Source organism: Fusarium redolens (assembly GCF_020744475.1).
Source record: "Fusarium redolens strain MPI-CAGE-AT-0023 chromosome Unknown BKA55scaffold_1, whole genome shotgun sequence".
NCBI lineage: Eukaryota > Fungi > Ascomycota > Sordariomycetes > Hypocreales > Nectriaceae > Fusarium > Fusarium redolens.
Window position 1 is genome coordinate 1,442,605 of NW_025763664.1, and position 15,739 is coordinate 1,458,343.

General features: G+C 47.9%; 2 protein-coding genes across 2 annotated transcripts; one reads left to right on the plus strand and one right to left on the minus strand.

The window, feature by feature from the left end:
- Positions 1-848: 848 nt before the first annotated feature.
- BKA55DRAFT_588156 (ClpP/crotonase-like domain-containing protein) lies at positions 849-1,757 on the plus strand (the record flags this gene model as incomplete). Its single annotated transcript, XM_046194757.1, has 1 exon — positions 849-1,757. One exon carries the CDS (start codon positions 849-851, stop codon positions 1,755-1,757), a length of 909 nt encoding a protein of 302 aa, XP_046056214.1.
- Positions 1,758-2,976: 1,219 nt separating this feature from the next.
- On the minus strand, positions 2,977-4,395 carry BKA55DRAFT_532102 (uncharacterized protein; the record flags this gene model as incomplete). Its single annotated transcript, XM_046189297.1, has 1 exon — positions 2,977-4,395. One exon carries the CDS (start codon positions 4,393-4,395, stop codon positions 2,977-2,979), a length of 1,419 nt encoding a protein of 472 aa, XP_046056215.1.
- Between the last annotated feature and the right edge of the window lie 11,344 nt (positions 4,396-15,739).

A 15,739-nucleotide genomic window follows, 5' to 3' on the forward strand; every position in this document is an offset into this window, starting at 1 on the left:
ACTTAGAGCTTGTGGAGAGACTTTTGCATTGATGGTTAATCTGGGCTTCCGGAGTTTTCTGGCTGGTCAACCAGGGATTAGTCATTCTCGTACAGTATGGGGAGTGTAAAACACTGTAATGTAGACTGTACAAGTGATGATTGCTTGTTGATGAACTTGCAACAAGTAATAACATTTATGTCTTATAACAAAACATGCACAAGATCTCATTGCATATATAAGAATAAGCAAGAACAACAACAGGATACATCACTCAAAGACAACCTTGAAGCACTTTATGCGTTGTCCGAGGTATGCCAAATCGCAGCGATCTTGGTTTTGAAATAAGCACCCAGAGACTCGAGATCAATAAGAAGAGCTGAGGACATAAGTAATATGGATATTTTAAAATAATCATGTTAATGTCTTATGTAGAAAGGTTCAGAACAAATGCTGCTTTTGGTTCTCATCAACACAGCAGTATGCGGAATCCAAGCCGCTTGATGATGACACGGACGATCTCTAGCTTGAACTTGGACCAATATCCTTTCATGTGATAGTTGTCATTCACATGCTCTCACACCATCCTCATTTTTCATTCATTTGCACCATCTACTACTCTCTCTTCTCACTTGAGAAACCGAGAATATCATACAAATACCGGAGATAATTAAGCAAGACTCACTTAGCGCCTCCGGCCTCATTTGACTTACACCTCGGTTCGATCTTGTAAGTCAAGAGACGTTGTCATCGTTCCGCGGCTCAACTACAGAAGCCCAATCAATCCGTTGCACTCTAAACCAACATCGTCTTGACCTCACCTTCACTCATTCATCCTACATCAATTACTCACAATACCAATAATCGCCATGGCATCGCCTGCACTCCCCGACAGCTACGCAACCCTCAACCTCCCAACGCTACAACTCTTCCATCATCCCCCCTCCTCCAAAGAAGTCACACATGTCATAGTCATCAAGCTTCACCGTCCTGAAGCCCGCAATGCATTCACCGACACAATGGCGGCTTCGCTCTCCCATGCGCTCAACACACTCTCCGTTGATCCTCGCGTTCGCGCTATAGTTCTCACTTCGTCGGATCCAAAGAACCGCATGTACTGCGCGGGTATGGACTTTAATGAGGAGCATGCGCTGGGTAAAGACGCTGCTGATCATCGCGACTCGGGTGGTATTGTCACTTTACCTATGTATCGCTGCAACAAGCCTGTTATCGTCGCTATCAATGGCTCCGCTGTTGGCGTGGGTATCACAATGACTCTCGGCGCCAACATCCGCGTTGTGAGTCGCGACGCCCAGATTGGCTTTGTGTTTGGTCGCCGTGGTTTCAGCATGGAGGCATGCAGCAGTTTCTTTCTCCCGCGTCTCATAGGAACCAGCCGTGCTCTTCATCTCACCACCACTGGTGGTGTCTACCCCGCCACTCACAAGCTCTTTGACGGCCTCTTCAGCGAGATTGTCGCACCTGAAGAGGTTCTTCCCACAGCGCTCAAGATCGCGGATGAGATAGCGGCCAATGTAAGTGGTGTTTCTGCGCGGGTGATGAAGGACATGATCTACAGGGGAGCATCGTCGCCCGAGGAGGCGCATTTACTTGAGAGCAAGATATTCTGGGACTTGTTCACGGGTAAGGATGCGAAAGAGGGAATGAAGAGCTTCTTGGAGAAGAGGAAGCCAGATTTCACAGGGACTATGGACAAGAATGCGCCCAAGATCTACCCTTGGTGGACGCCAGTTGATATTGCCAGGCCAAAGCTGTAGTGATTCGTTGCTGGAGAAGTGTCTACTGCTATGCTCTATGATAGCTTTGCCATCTATGCCTTTACGAATTGTATTCCGTATGTTTGGCTATAAACTCATCACCAAACTACTACAGACAAATTGCATCGTGATACCCACAAGGCCCATTTCTCCTCATTCCTTAGTGAGACACATATCTGCATTCATCTTCAGCAATAACGCTCTGTCTCATAACCCCAGATTAATGTCTCCATAGATAAGACTATAGGAATCATTTAGCGCTGAACCATCAAAAAGAGGTCATGAGATCCATGCCTTCAAGACCCTTGTCTAACTAATCTTCCCCACACTTAGGATCTCCGTTAAGCCGACCCACTCTCTGTCAAAGGCCGCAAACGAACGTCATGTGCAATTGATTAATGTCATGTGAAAGGGAACCAGAGGAGGCAAAGCTGAGCCACTCTGATACACACGTACGATGGATTCGTCTTTTTTCTTGGCCCGACACTTGAGCCACTGAAATTGGGGGCTGTGCTACTTCACAGGAGGTATGCCAAGAGAGGGAGGAAACGTAACGTTAACGTGAGTGAGGCAAATCGCAGGTCATGTCTGTTCATGTTTTGATCCGGTTCTATCGTAGAAGCGCCTGAGCCGTTCCATCCGATATGCCACAGCCGTGCAGGCCGAACTGGGAATGATACTCGAAAAAACAAGAAACAATGCAACAAATCGTCCCAAATCAAAGAACAAAGTTCCTGAATTCATCCCGCGTAGCTTGAATCCGTTGATGCAACCATGCATGCCAATCGTAGAAGTAAAAGAAGAAAAAAACAAAGCGGTAAACCCCAACTCCTTGCCTATAAAATGTCAAAAGATAACGTTCCTCCTGGTCGTGAAAACTCGCTCGTTTCCATGCCACATTGCTCCAAAGGCCGTGAGTGCGTGTGCGTTATACGTGGGCGGGTGGGAAGTGAGGGATATACTGCTTCCCGTAGGTGAAATTCAAGATATCGTAGTGAAGGATATGGCTAGCTGTAAATTTGTGCTCGCCGAGTATCTGCCGAGAAAAGCATTCGTAGATTCATCGGCGAGGGGTATATGGTGATGAGCAGTATGCGTCAAAGGCGCTCGTCTGCTGTTGCGGCTGGTATTGCTGATAGGGAGTTCTGACAACGAATCCCTTCTTTCGGCCAGAGAATTTGGTTTTGAGTTTGGTCTTGGTCTCGCTGGTAAAATTCTCCTATCTTCGACCAAGCTTGAGCAGTCGCGTTCTCAACCACAGAACAAAAGCGGTCCAAGTACTGGTGGTTTTTCGCTTGGTGGTTTTCGTTCGGTGAGTTGATTGAAAGTGCACGTCGTCAGCTCTAGCGCCAGGCGTCTGGCCTGTAGGCACAGTGTCGTAGCTACGGGTACCAAAGTCGACCTTCTCGTTCTCGGTGGTCAACCCCAGACCCACGCCAGTGCCGGTAGTCTTGCGGGAGATCGAAGGTCGAATGTCAGTACTACTGGACACACGATCACACGAGATTCGAGACGTTCCAAAGCTACCCTTGCGACCATTCTTGTTGAAGCGGTGGGCTTCACGACTCTCTGCACGTTCCTGCCTGCGGATCTGCTCACGCGCGTACTTCTCCTCCTTGGCTCGTTCCTTTTCCTCAAACTTGCGACGAGCCTCACGGACGTTCTCCTGGCGGGTGACAGTGTCAACCTCGCTGCGTGAGCGGAGACGGAAACCGCTCATGTCGAGAGAACTTCGGAGTGGTGACATAGCGTTGGAAGATGTAGACGCAGCAATCATCTGGGGTGAAACAAAGGAACCAGAAGGTGGGCTGGTGCTTGACGCAGAGTCGAGAGCAGTGGTTGAGCCTGTGTTCAGGTGGAGGTCAGATCGGCTGCGAGTCACAATGCTATGGGGCTTTCGCGCAGATATTCCTGGAGCAGCGCGGCCGTTGGTAGTGATGCGCAGCGGTTGGTTCACATCTGATAACGAGCTGGTGCGCTGACTAGCAAGAGAGGGACGGCGGGGCCGGGAACCAGAATGATAAGCACGAGTCGAAGTTTGAAGGCTTTGAGAGTCTATATTGTCCTCGTTCTCAGTTATCGTGGGAGAATAATCGCGAGGTCCGGTGGTATTGTCGAGGGATGCGAGCGAGTTGGCGTAGGAGAGAGGTGGTGTTGAGGTACGCGGCGTTTGTTGAAAAGGATGGACAAAGGAGCCGTTTCTGCCACCGCTAGCAGAAGTCGCGATAGAAGCATGAGAAGTGCCACTGGTAGAGCGAGCATGCCCGTGCGAATATTTGTTTGAGCGAGCACCTCCATTGCTCAGATCCGTGGCCGATATAGAGAAGCTGACATCGCGGGCGCGGGCGGCAGGTGTTGGCAGTGCTGAGGCACCTGCCGTATAAGACGAGTCGTCGCCGTCCACATTATACGAGGAATAACCAAATTGACCCTGCTCATCCCAACCACGATCCAAATCGAGAGAATTCTTTTCCGAGTGGGAGTGATGCGATTGTAATTTCTTGAGGATCGGCTTTACGGCAGGTCGACTGCGAGGTTTTGTTATTTTAGCATGTCCATGGCCGTGTTGATTACCATGTCCAAAGCCGTGACCGTGTAGGTGACCCGGTAACGAACTGCTGGTCTGCGCCATTGCCATTAAAAAATAGGCAATAGTGTAGAAGAAAGGTTAAATAAGAACCCGAAAGGGTTTCGAAAGGTGTCAAAGAGGTATACGAGGGGTTTTGTGTTGTTGGGCGTCTTGTCGCCGTTGCACGGATACGGGCGCAGCGCAGGCGGAGGGTGAGGAGTCTGTCGCACGCCCAGCGTATCTCAGAGCATCATGAAAGAATTTGACTTCTTCTTTCCAGTTGTACAAGGAACAGACAAATCACCTCCACACACAAAGGTCCTTCACAGAAGATACACTCTCTTCGCTCTCAACGACCAGCGTATGCAAGTAAGTAAACAAGATAAGAAGAACTGAGCGACAACAACAAGGAAATGTCGCAAGTTAGAGAAAAGACTCGGACAGGTCGGGTCGGGGGAGGCCTGGCCTTAGAACTATCAGGGGTGTTCCCAGGTCCTGGAGAACCGAGAGTAGGTACTCCGTAGTGGGTGGGGTTACTGCTGTAAAGGAGGAGTCCGGGCCCGGCGGTAGCGGTAGCGGTAGCTCAACTCAACTGACTCTCACTCCTGGAGTCGATTACCTAAAAAGCCAAGGAATACCAGAGTTTAATGCGGCGATAAAGCCAAGAGGAGAGTTGAGTTTTTGATTTGGAATGATACAAATGAAAGTCAAAGATGAGGGGAAAGAGAAAACAGGGAGGGTAAGACGGTAAAGCCTGTGTCTTTTCTTATTCTTCTGCCTGTGGCCGTGTAAGAGGCGGCAGATTACGACGGTGAAAGCGGCGGAGGCAGTGGAGGTCGATTTGAGAATGGCGGTGCGGCCGGAGGAGGCAAAACCCGGTCAAATACCGCTGTACTCTACCTAACAATCACTATCACTCAGCGCTAGATCAGCACAGCATATGGGAAAGATACCTACAGCCTGGTACTGTACCTACAGTAGGCTCTTCGATCAGAGACACTCTAACCTTGGTAGAAAAACTGGGTTTCGGTGGCAGCGAAGCAGAGTGATTGAACCAATGTCAAGACGTTCTAGGCCAGATTCAGCCTCATCGAGCGCATTGGCACGTGGGGTTTAGTGGAGAGAGTTCTTTCTTGTTGAGTCCTTTTCACTCCTCTCTTCGCTAGACTCTTCCTCTTCGTCCACAGGCTGTGACGCTGACCAGGGATTGGCCAGGGTATCTTGTTCCGTGGATATCGCCAAGCCAAGGTCGGTCTGCGGTCTGCGAACCTGTGATGATGTGATCGAGTGCCGATGTCCCGTTACAGTGGTAGTCGTAGTAGTATTTGACTACAAGTTGTTGAGAGGCGGTAAGGCAATACAAGAGATGTGATATGCGGGGGATCCAGCGGCCAAAGAGAGATCGAAGCGGTCGGGTCTCAGATATTCACTTCAATGTCTTGCTAGCTAGCCTGCAGTAGAGTAGCGGCAGATAACAACACAGATAGATAGATGTGAGATTTGGGGGCGTTTGCGGGGGGCGAATCCTTGGAAACTGGAGATGCAGCAGACTGTATCTGTCTCAATGGAGGGGAGATATTGGTCCAATAGGAAGAGTAGGGACAGATGATGATGCGCTCAAGTCTGAAGCACAGAATGTTGTCTACAGAAGAAAAGAAGAGAAGATATGGAAGAACTCGAAAGAAATGCGGTCCCGAGGAGATGTCACTCACATGCAATTGTCTCCTCATGGACTCGAGAATTACCTACTGTAATATCAAACTCATGACGCTTCTGATCAGACGAAATTGGGCGATTAATTACTCTGTCAGGAAGCGAGCAGCCAAGACAGAGCGAAATGAAGTTCCCAAGGTTCAACCATCTATTGGTTCGCCAATAGCCTCGCCAGCTTTACAAGGATAAACATAATCTGGGCACACGCAACTCTGATAATGTGATTCTTGGTGTCGTGATTTCCCTCTCCTCGAGTCATCTACTGACAATTACACTCACCACCTTTTATCGGCCCTTCTCTTGTACATGGAGCCAAAGAAACAATCTGACTTACAGTTGTTTTCAGCCTTGTTTCTCTGTCATGTTGTATGTGTAGATCTGTCACAAACTGTCCCCCTCTTTGCATCATGTACTGTTTCATCCGTGTTGATCCCCCGGAACATCAGCATCAATAACATCATCATCCCGTTTCATTCATCCGGATCTACCAGCAACACTTCTGTTTGCGGGGGGGTTGTCTCGGTTCCTGTACTCTCTATTCACTGAGGCGTAGCGATGATGCCTGGATAGTTTCGTTTGAAGCATCATCAAACTTTTGACTACGCGATTAATTGATACTTTCGCTTCTCTAATTGCCTCGTCTCCCATTGTCCCGCGTTACTTATCTTGGTCCCGACCTCGAATTCGTGGCTCTCAACCCCTTGTCGCTTGACACTAGCGGTCGATCATTCGCTCTAGGCCAGTCCAATTTGATGTTATCACTGATTCTTTTTGTCTCATAGTAAGAATTGACTATTGATGAAAGCGGGAAACGTGGTTTACGGGGCTTGTATGCAACCTCAGATTGACGCATAGACAGACTACCATATAGATTTGAGAGTGATTACATTTCAACAGCACAGCCTTGAACATTCACAAGGCCCTCATAACTACATGACCACGCATTACGAATCCTTCAAAGAATTTACCTTAATGCCTTTAACCTTTTACAACCATGTGTTCGTCATTCCTCGTCCCTACGCTTGTTCAAGAGGAGGGGAATCCAGACTGCGCCACCAGGCACCTCGTCATCAGGTACAGAAACGCCATCAACCGTCGTCTCCTGGCGATCACCTCTAGACTCAACAGACAAATTTCAATCAAGTGAGGCATGCAATCCAAGAGCCCTTGTCGGAATCCCACACATTTGTCAACCGATCCAAGGTTACGCGACTTCAAGTCTCGGCTGAACAGCACTTGTTGAACAAGATAAGGTATCCTAGACTTTCGACCTCGTCAGCTCATGCTTGTCTCACAACCAAATTCCCCTCAAAAGGGTCCTCATCTGGCGTCTTTTAACTTGCGCCACAAGTCGATAGCGTCCACGAGCCCTGTGTATCTCCTCATTGCCCCTCTCTTCACAACGAACCCCTCCCCCGCCTCCATTTCTCCTCTCACCTTCGCCTCAATAAATTCGCAACTCCTTTCTCGTGATGAAGTCAAGTGGAAATGGCAGTCAGACTGAGTTATCAACACGCCTCAGTGACATGCAACCTCCGTAACTGACAGTACGCGGCCTTTTGCCTGTGGATTTAGTTACTCTCTTGATAGGGTTGTCCAAGTGGGCAAGTTTGCCTCCGTAGGTTATTGTTGAATGAGACGTGCAGAAACATCTGCAACTCTCCCCAAACGTCTCACGTAGAGTCTCAATATCCATATCGATCCCCGTAGTCTCCGTTCACCTTGTCCTGCTATAGTATCCCGAGTGGAGAGCTTCTTGGCCATCTCCATACTGTCATGCTAATCCACTTAGAACAAACTATACTGGGCAAAATGACATTCGTACCCACCAGCTAAAGAATTGTCTTTAGACCATGACCTCACAACTATATACTTACGTTAGGTTGGACTCATCACTTGTAGCTGTGGAGACTACAGGTAGTGTTTTAGTTCGGTTTGGAAACTCAGCAAGTTACGCCGGAAACATCTGAGACATGCAAAACAAGTTTCATGATGGTCGGATATCGGCAGTTTTAAAAGTAAAATCCTTTCAGGCCCCTCACATGTATGGAAGACAGTATACATGATATCACTACGAATTTTATGTAGGCTCGGTTGAGTTGACGAAGCTAGAAGGAGTCTCATTTATTGAGTCATTGAGACTCAGGCCAGCCTAGACACCAAAACTTTCGAAAATTCATCCGCCCAATAGCCACATGTATCAGCAATCTCTAGATCAAAGAGCTAATGATTTTATCTAGTAACAACATATCGTGAGCCCGCCTTCAATTGTATATGTACTTACTCATAAACACAAGCCATCAACCAACATCGTGACTCCATCCTCAAACACAATGCCTGCCACGAGATTGCCCCGATCCTATGTTTTGAAACACGGAAAGGCCCGTCTTGGCTCCTTCTTCTGATAACGTTACCTTTTTAGTTTCAAGTATTGTTGACGTGGGTGTTTCATGACGTGTTTGGGGGAGTCTCTGACGAAGTGTGTATGTCTGAAATAGTGGCAATGGTATTTCACACATACATACAAGTTAGAATGATCCACTCTATTACTCTTTTTATTCCAATAATAGAATTACTCTAATATTGGTTGTTTCTTGAGCGGTGGTGATCTTGAACCTACAGGGCATACCACCGCTTCACACGATGAAACTGGATGTTACCTTCCAGTAAGCTTATTTAGACACAAATACCTTTCAAGAGGTCAATATAGTACTCACTAAATGGTTTTCATTATATTTTCTGGGTTCTATTCCGTACAATCGTAATGTCAAATAAAAGTGATCTAATAAAATGTCCCCAGTCGAGATGTAGCCATGTCACTAACTAATGACACCCTACAAGCCACTCTATAGATTAGAGTCCCAGAAGATACGTCTGCAAGACCTTCTTAGAGTATTGATCCATCTTCATTCAACTCGTTCGCTTGAGAGGTCCGTAACTGGGATCCAGGGGCGAGCGATACAGCTTCACCATCACCGCCACCACTCGTTACTTTGTTCAACACCACCCTGAACCTTGGATGATTGTTGTATGTTGCATAACTTTTAAATCTCTATTTCTGGATGATGTTCTGGGGGAGGGACGCTTTTCCAACCTCAACATGTCTCTGTTTGATGCACGATATACTGAAGCGGCATATCATTGTAAGTCAAACACCTTTTGCCACTCAATACACAAGTATAAGGTCACCTAAATGAATAGGCCATCAATAGACTAGTGCTGATGAATGAGCTTTGTTTATGTAGATCTTGCTTCGTTGTCACTACAGCTAGACATGTCCGAGATGTCTTATTCTCTCGTATTTGAACCTGATGGGCTTTCGAGTAACTCGCGAACACTATATCCACTGCCACATCAATGGCTTAAAGCTACCTATATGACTAATATAGTGCAGGCAGTGTTAACTTTTAATTGGAGTTCTAGATATCTTGAGTTCTAAACATGAATTTCTTGCGTATAGGGTAGTTGGTATCAACTGTTACAAGTCATAATTTCAGTTAATCTGGGCTGTAAATCTAGGTAGGATTCCTCTGTAGGCAAATCCCAGTGCTTAGACTTACTGACTGGTCCATTATGAGTTTTGTGAGTGAGCGTTGACTTTATTCTCGGAGGAGGAAATGATGCATTCCGTGAGCAATGCTTTCAAAGATTCGATTGTTTTGCAACATATCGCCTCAAACGAGACTGTTGTCGAATTTACTAATTACTGGAAAGTAACCCGTATTATGAATTAATTACGTTAGTGGTATTTCGTTTTGAATAAGTTATATCAACTTACACCTCGCGATGCAAAACACCATATTTAGGTTTCGCGATATGTGACCTGGCGCTATATGAGACTGCAGGCAAAAGGCCTTAGTGCAGGTACAATGGGCTTTGACCTATGAAATCGATCAGTTATGACCAAGTCCACGATGGTAGCTCCCATATGCTGCATGCTTATTCCGACAGCACATCCGGCAGCACCTCGTGCTTCCCCGAAGCATGCCAATGCCCCGCCATGGCCCGGTGCGATCTGGGAACAAAAGAGCTTCGATAATAGCCGTCCATACGAAATATATATGTATGTGCATATGATGGAAGAGAGATGTTCCGGCGGATAGATGATACAAGCGGTTATGAACGCTTCAAGGAAGACACTTTAGATTCGAATAACTCCTTCCCAATCCCTAAATACCCTCTCAAACAGGAGCCTGTTGTTTCAAGTAAGACTGATACTTCTGTTATATCTTGACTATATTGGAGGTTTAAGTAGATAAGACAGGCTTCCAAGTGAGTACAGAAGTCTCATAGTATGCGAAAGATGCTCAAAAGTTTTGTGACCAGGAGCGACAGACAAGTGTGCATGTGAGTATAAAAACATCGAATATGATCTCAAACCTAAGAGCACGAGTTCACGGTGTGGTGAATGACCTTCCATTAGAGTCCTGTTTGTGAAGCTCTGTATTGCGAGTTAATACTTGATGCATCGACCCATGTTTAGAACAAGCTGCCCTTTCCTGCTGACTGACACGTGCAAACACAAGTCCTCATGCATAATGATGCCGGATGAATGACACCAAGGCCGTGAAGCTGTTGGCTCTCTTATCTGTGAATTCCTTTCATCGAGGCCTGCCACTTGAATCGAATCACGGTCAAGGTGCATATGATTGAATGCAACAGTGTAAATTCTCTACCGGAGACTCTTCGAATAGACTGGATGTGCCAACGTATATGTCATTTGATCTATACAAGAACATACCGAAATGCGAACTATATTGACCAGGACGCTTGGGATTCAGTATTAACGGCAGGATCTGTACCAAGTCGACGTTACAGAGTAAACGATAAGGAAAGTAGTCTATCTGACTTGGAGAGGTGAGCTTCAAGATTTCAACCCTGTCGACGTTGGTTTAGCAAATGCCCCGTGCTTCAATCGTTTCTCCCCTGTCTAGCCATCTACCCTGGCCTCCGAGTCAAGCTAGGGTTATCCTGGCTCCTCCACAAGTTTCATAGTCCGTTTTGAAGCACTAAAAGAATAACGGCAGGGAGATCGGCTTCGTCTTCAACATTTTGAATGTGATATCACAACGCATTGTGAATATGACATCTCTTGAGGCACCGTTTTTGATATACCTGACCAACAACGCCCGGAGCTGTTTCTCGTCACTGCATGGTGGCGAGGTTACCAAAGATCTGCGAAGGAGGAAAAAAATACCTCGAGCATGCGCCCATGAAAATGCCAATGGCTCCATAGCGGCAAATCAAGGTGTAAATGTGAGAGGGTTGAACAATAAACGAGCGGCATCAGGATCAGGGTGCAGTGGGGATCCCTGTAGTCCTGCCTTGATGGGCAGACTCCCTCCGAGAGAGCCTGTCTTGAAAATGCTGTAAACAAAAGGCCTGACCCACCATGCATTGTCGATTGGCTTTAATCGAATAACAATACTTGTGCTACCTGTTGCGTTGCAGGTAATGGTAAGTTGCCTTTGAGCTCTGAATGCCATTCGAGATTGAATTGCAGGCCAGCAACCTCAAGCGCAGCAGTAGGAGCACTGCAGCACCTTTTTGTCAACAGCTGCAGACTGAGTGACAGTTATGTCTCAACATAGTGGTCAAAGCAACGCTGCTCGGATTGGATATTCTGAGCTGCTGCGTTAGATAGCCAAGCAAAACTTGAGACCTACAGGAGCCAACCAGCGAAAAATATGGCCGATGGTCTGCAGTAGTGTGCAGGACGATAACTATTGCCGAAACTGTCGAGCTGCGTTGCGCCGCGTAGAACTTGACTCGGCCTTGGACCAACAGATGCTGGCTGATAACTAGGAGTTGATTGAAGGCTCCTAACAGGACAGACGTGCGTATAATATCCACATGCTGGCGCGCACGCGCTAGCCTTTGTGAGCCTAGATCACATATGGTAAGGACTCGGGATCTGGCGAGCTTGGTTTGTTTGTCCAGTGTCGACTGAGCAACAATTACAGTGGCTGTTCTCTGGCAGTGGAGTCGGTTTCGCAAGGACAGGCAATGCAGAATTGCAGATGAGGAACGAACGACTGGCCCATCTGCGCCAGCCGTGGGAGAATGGATGATCACTTTGCGGCTCATCATCGACCAGGAAGGACTGGGACAATGTGCAATCGACAAAGATGAACCAATTGGAGTATATGATGACCGACATGCCACTAGGCCTCGTTGCTATCGATTTCCAAATGTGCACGAGCAGGTGGTAGTGCTGAGCTATTTTTGCATGGAAGTTGAACAGCCTTCTTCATGTCTGTAGTTCCCTCTTTTGGCTCAAGCTGGTGATGTTCATTTGGCCCCAGGCGTTGTGGCACCGTCTTGGCTGTCGTACATGATAGTACACGGAAGACCTTTGTGGTACCTGTCGCAAGCAAAAACCAACAACAGGCCATGTGGGTTTGAGCATCGCGAAGAAGTAGCAGATCCGGGTATGGTGTGATTTTACGGCTTTAGTTACCATCTGCAATTGCGTACGACTCCTTCAGACTCTATGCCCGTATCGTCAGCAAGGTAACTCCAACGAGGACCAACCGCATAAAAGTGCAGCTTCCTCATAAGAGGGGTCCAATCTCAGATCCAGAATTCAGTAATTTGCTGGGGTAAACAAGAACAGCAAAGAGCGGCCAGGAATTCCGCTTCCTTGAGCAAAACAGTTTAAAACGTAGTGAAGGAAAACAAAACTGTATTTTGATGGACAGCGCAGTGGCATCTTGTCCCAAGCCATCCATACAGCGATATCTGTCATATTGCACCCAAGACTTGATATCTCAACAGATAGCAGCTAGCCACAGATCGTCGGCTTTGGTGCGTTGCACCGTGCACTGACTCTCAAAGCTGCCGATGCAGGTAACACAACCATCATGACTGGAAGAGGCAAGGGCCAGCGGAGATGATGCAGAAGCAGACTCTTGGCTCTTCTCGGAGTCTTTCAAAATGTAAATCTCATCAGCCAGCCGAAGCCGAAGAGGATCCGCAGTATTGCAACCCTGCCCTGCCTCTGTTTAGCTGCCGGGTTGGTCGATCTGTGGTTTTGCAGTGTCTGCTGGTCGGCTGCTTTCTCCAGGCCGGTTTCCTCCCGCCGAGCATAATCGGCCGCGGGTCCTTACGAGTCCCATTGGAGGTAGGCAACGCAACGCGGCAGCCGTCTATGGGCGGAGCGGATCCAATCTTGACGGCTCGAGAAGGCGAGACAATGCGATGTGATGTGATGATGCATTTTCTCTGGCCACTTCATATATGCACTGTTCTGTCTGGCTGTCCATTGTCTCTTCCTGCGTGGATAGGGCACGGGAATCCTCTCTGCACTTCAAGCTGCTTTATTACTTGACTCGGAGAAAGATATCCATGCTGATCCATGGTGGTTGATGTGGAGGTGCATGTTGACGATAAAGAAAAGCGAAGAGAATTCGTAACAACACAGTGGATGCTTGAGGGTACCAGATTGTTATCTAGACGATGGGAGTGACATATCTGAATCATTATAGGTACCTCAGCACTGATTCAATGAAGCAACGAAGATGTCAATTATCAGCTAGGAAAATTAGAAGACGTAAGTTATGCAACCAGGAAAGGCACATAGGTAGGCGCATTACCTACTAAGGTGGGTCCCCCACCATTTCTTTCCTCGACAACTAAGCTAACGTTGACCAGACAGGGACCTCGGATTTGAGGTTATCTGCACCCTTCTGTACCACTTTCCTCCGGGCCATCCATGATTCAACTGGCAGGAACCTACCTAGAAAATAGAAACTCACTAGTGTTGCTCATCCCCCATCTTGTCGATTACCTTGAATTCAAGATTGATCGTAGCATGGACCTTCCCTACCTCAAATGAGTTTATGTCATTGCTACGGAAGGAATCAGCCGTCTTCCGCTCAGCTCCCTTGTACATTGTGTGATATCGCTTCTTCGACCTACATGCTACATCTTCTCCATACATACACTAACATCTCCATACTTCGTCCAGTAGCTGGCGCGCATCAGGGCCCAGTTCCTGCATTCAAGGATTCTTAGTCTGCGCGTCCATGATATCCGATATCGAAGGCAGTCCTCCGTACTCCGTACAGTAGCTCACTCGTCAATTGTCTCTCCGCTCAGTGGCTTTTGGTTGGCCAATGGATCAATGATCTTCTCCTCATCTGTCGACATGCAATCTCGAAATACATATACATAGTTGTATCCAGCCTCTCACAACTGCAGCAACAGCAGAAGCAGCAACACCTGCAATTTGCTCATTTGTCCACTGCATTCCACAGGATTCATATTGCACCTCTGATGCAAGATGCAAGACAACCACCCTTTGCTTCTGATACGATGAGCAGGCTTGTCGCACCACAGGCGAGCGGCTAATGGACTGGCATATCTCCAAGTCAGGTTGTGCTTCATGCTTTATGTTGCAGATTGATGAGTCCCTAGGTACATACATACAGTATCCTTGACGACCCTGGTTCATGTCCAAGCCGCCTCCAGCTATGAACCCACTCCCCACCAGATCCTCACCAAGGTAATGCGATGCTGAATGGTTGTCTTGTTTTTTGTCTTGGCTTCTTTGGACTTTACTCGCTCGCGCCAGCAATAACGAGATCCACACGCTAAACACGAACAAGGTCCCATGTCTCCCCTCCCGTCCGTAGCCATCGACGCCATCGAGGTTTGTGTGAACCCTGCACTTTGGACCCCAGAGGCAAAACAACGAAACGACAAGGACCGTGATGTGCGCCGCGGGCCGAGCAGCACTGGCCAAGTGCTATACAAGACCATGACATGGGCTGTTACCGGGCACGAGACGTGACTCTCATGCGCCAGCCCAGAATCGGCGCCACGACGATAGGGTCCTGGAGAAGCGAACGGACATGCTGGAGTTTTCAAGCCAAGGCACTGAGGTACCTAGCAAAAGATGCTAATGTCGACTCCACGCTTGCGAGTCTGCGCCCCCATGCCCTGTCCTGAATACAGTCGCAGTGCTCCATGTCTATGTACAGTCACCCCGCTTGCTCAGTCGCTCCAGTATTTCTCGACAGCTTGCAGCAGTAGCATGGAATGGACAACAAGAAAAGACAGAAAACAAACCCGTACCGTTCTCGGTAGTAACGCGGCCGGGGTCGGCGTCGAATGAGACTCGAATGGCTCTCAGTAACACCTCTCAAATAACGCGCGCCAGTCTCTTTTCTCTTTGCTGTGATCTCAATACACCCCCTCCTCCAATCCCATTTGCGCTACTAATTAGCTACATAGTTGTGCCCTCTTTAATCCCCCAATTCGAGCCGCCGCCGCCGCCATACATGGCCCCTCCAACCCTCTCAAACCATCCAGCCCCTCGCTCCCCACTGGTCCCGGTCCTAATGCAGTGAGCGCAAGACCAATACACCCCTGCTGTCTTGTCCGTTGTCCAGAACAAGATCAAATCTCGACAGACTTGCGCGCTTGTCTCTACGTACATAGTTGCCGCCCTACCAGTGCCACCACAACTAGGTACACACTACGATGGCCCACGACCTCATCAAGGACCCTCACTACTCCATGTTCATGCATGGTCCGGTTTAGAGACGGGGTTTGGCTTAGGTATATATCATAGACCCGTTCCCCATCTTCACCCCAGGCTGTTATCATCGCCACTACCTCTTTTCCTCCTCCTCGCCCTTCTCCTACCGGCCAATTCCTCTTGTCATGGCCATCTTTGAATAATTTCTTTTCCCGT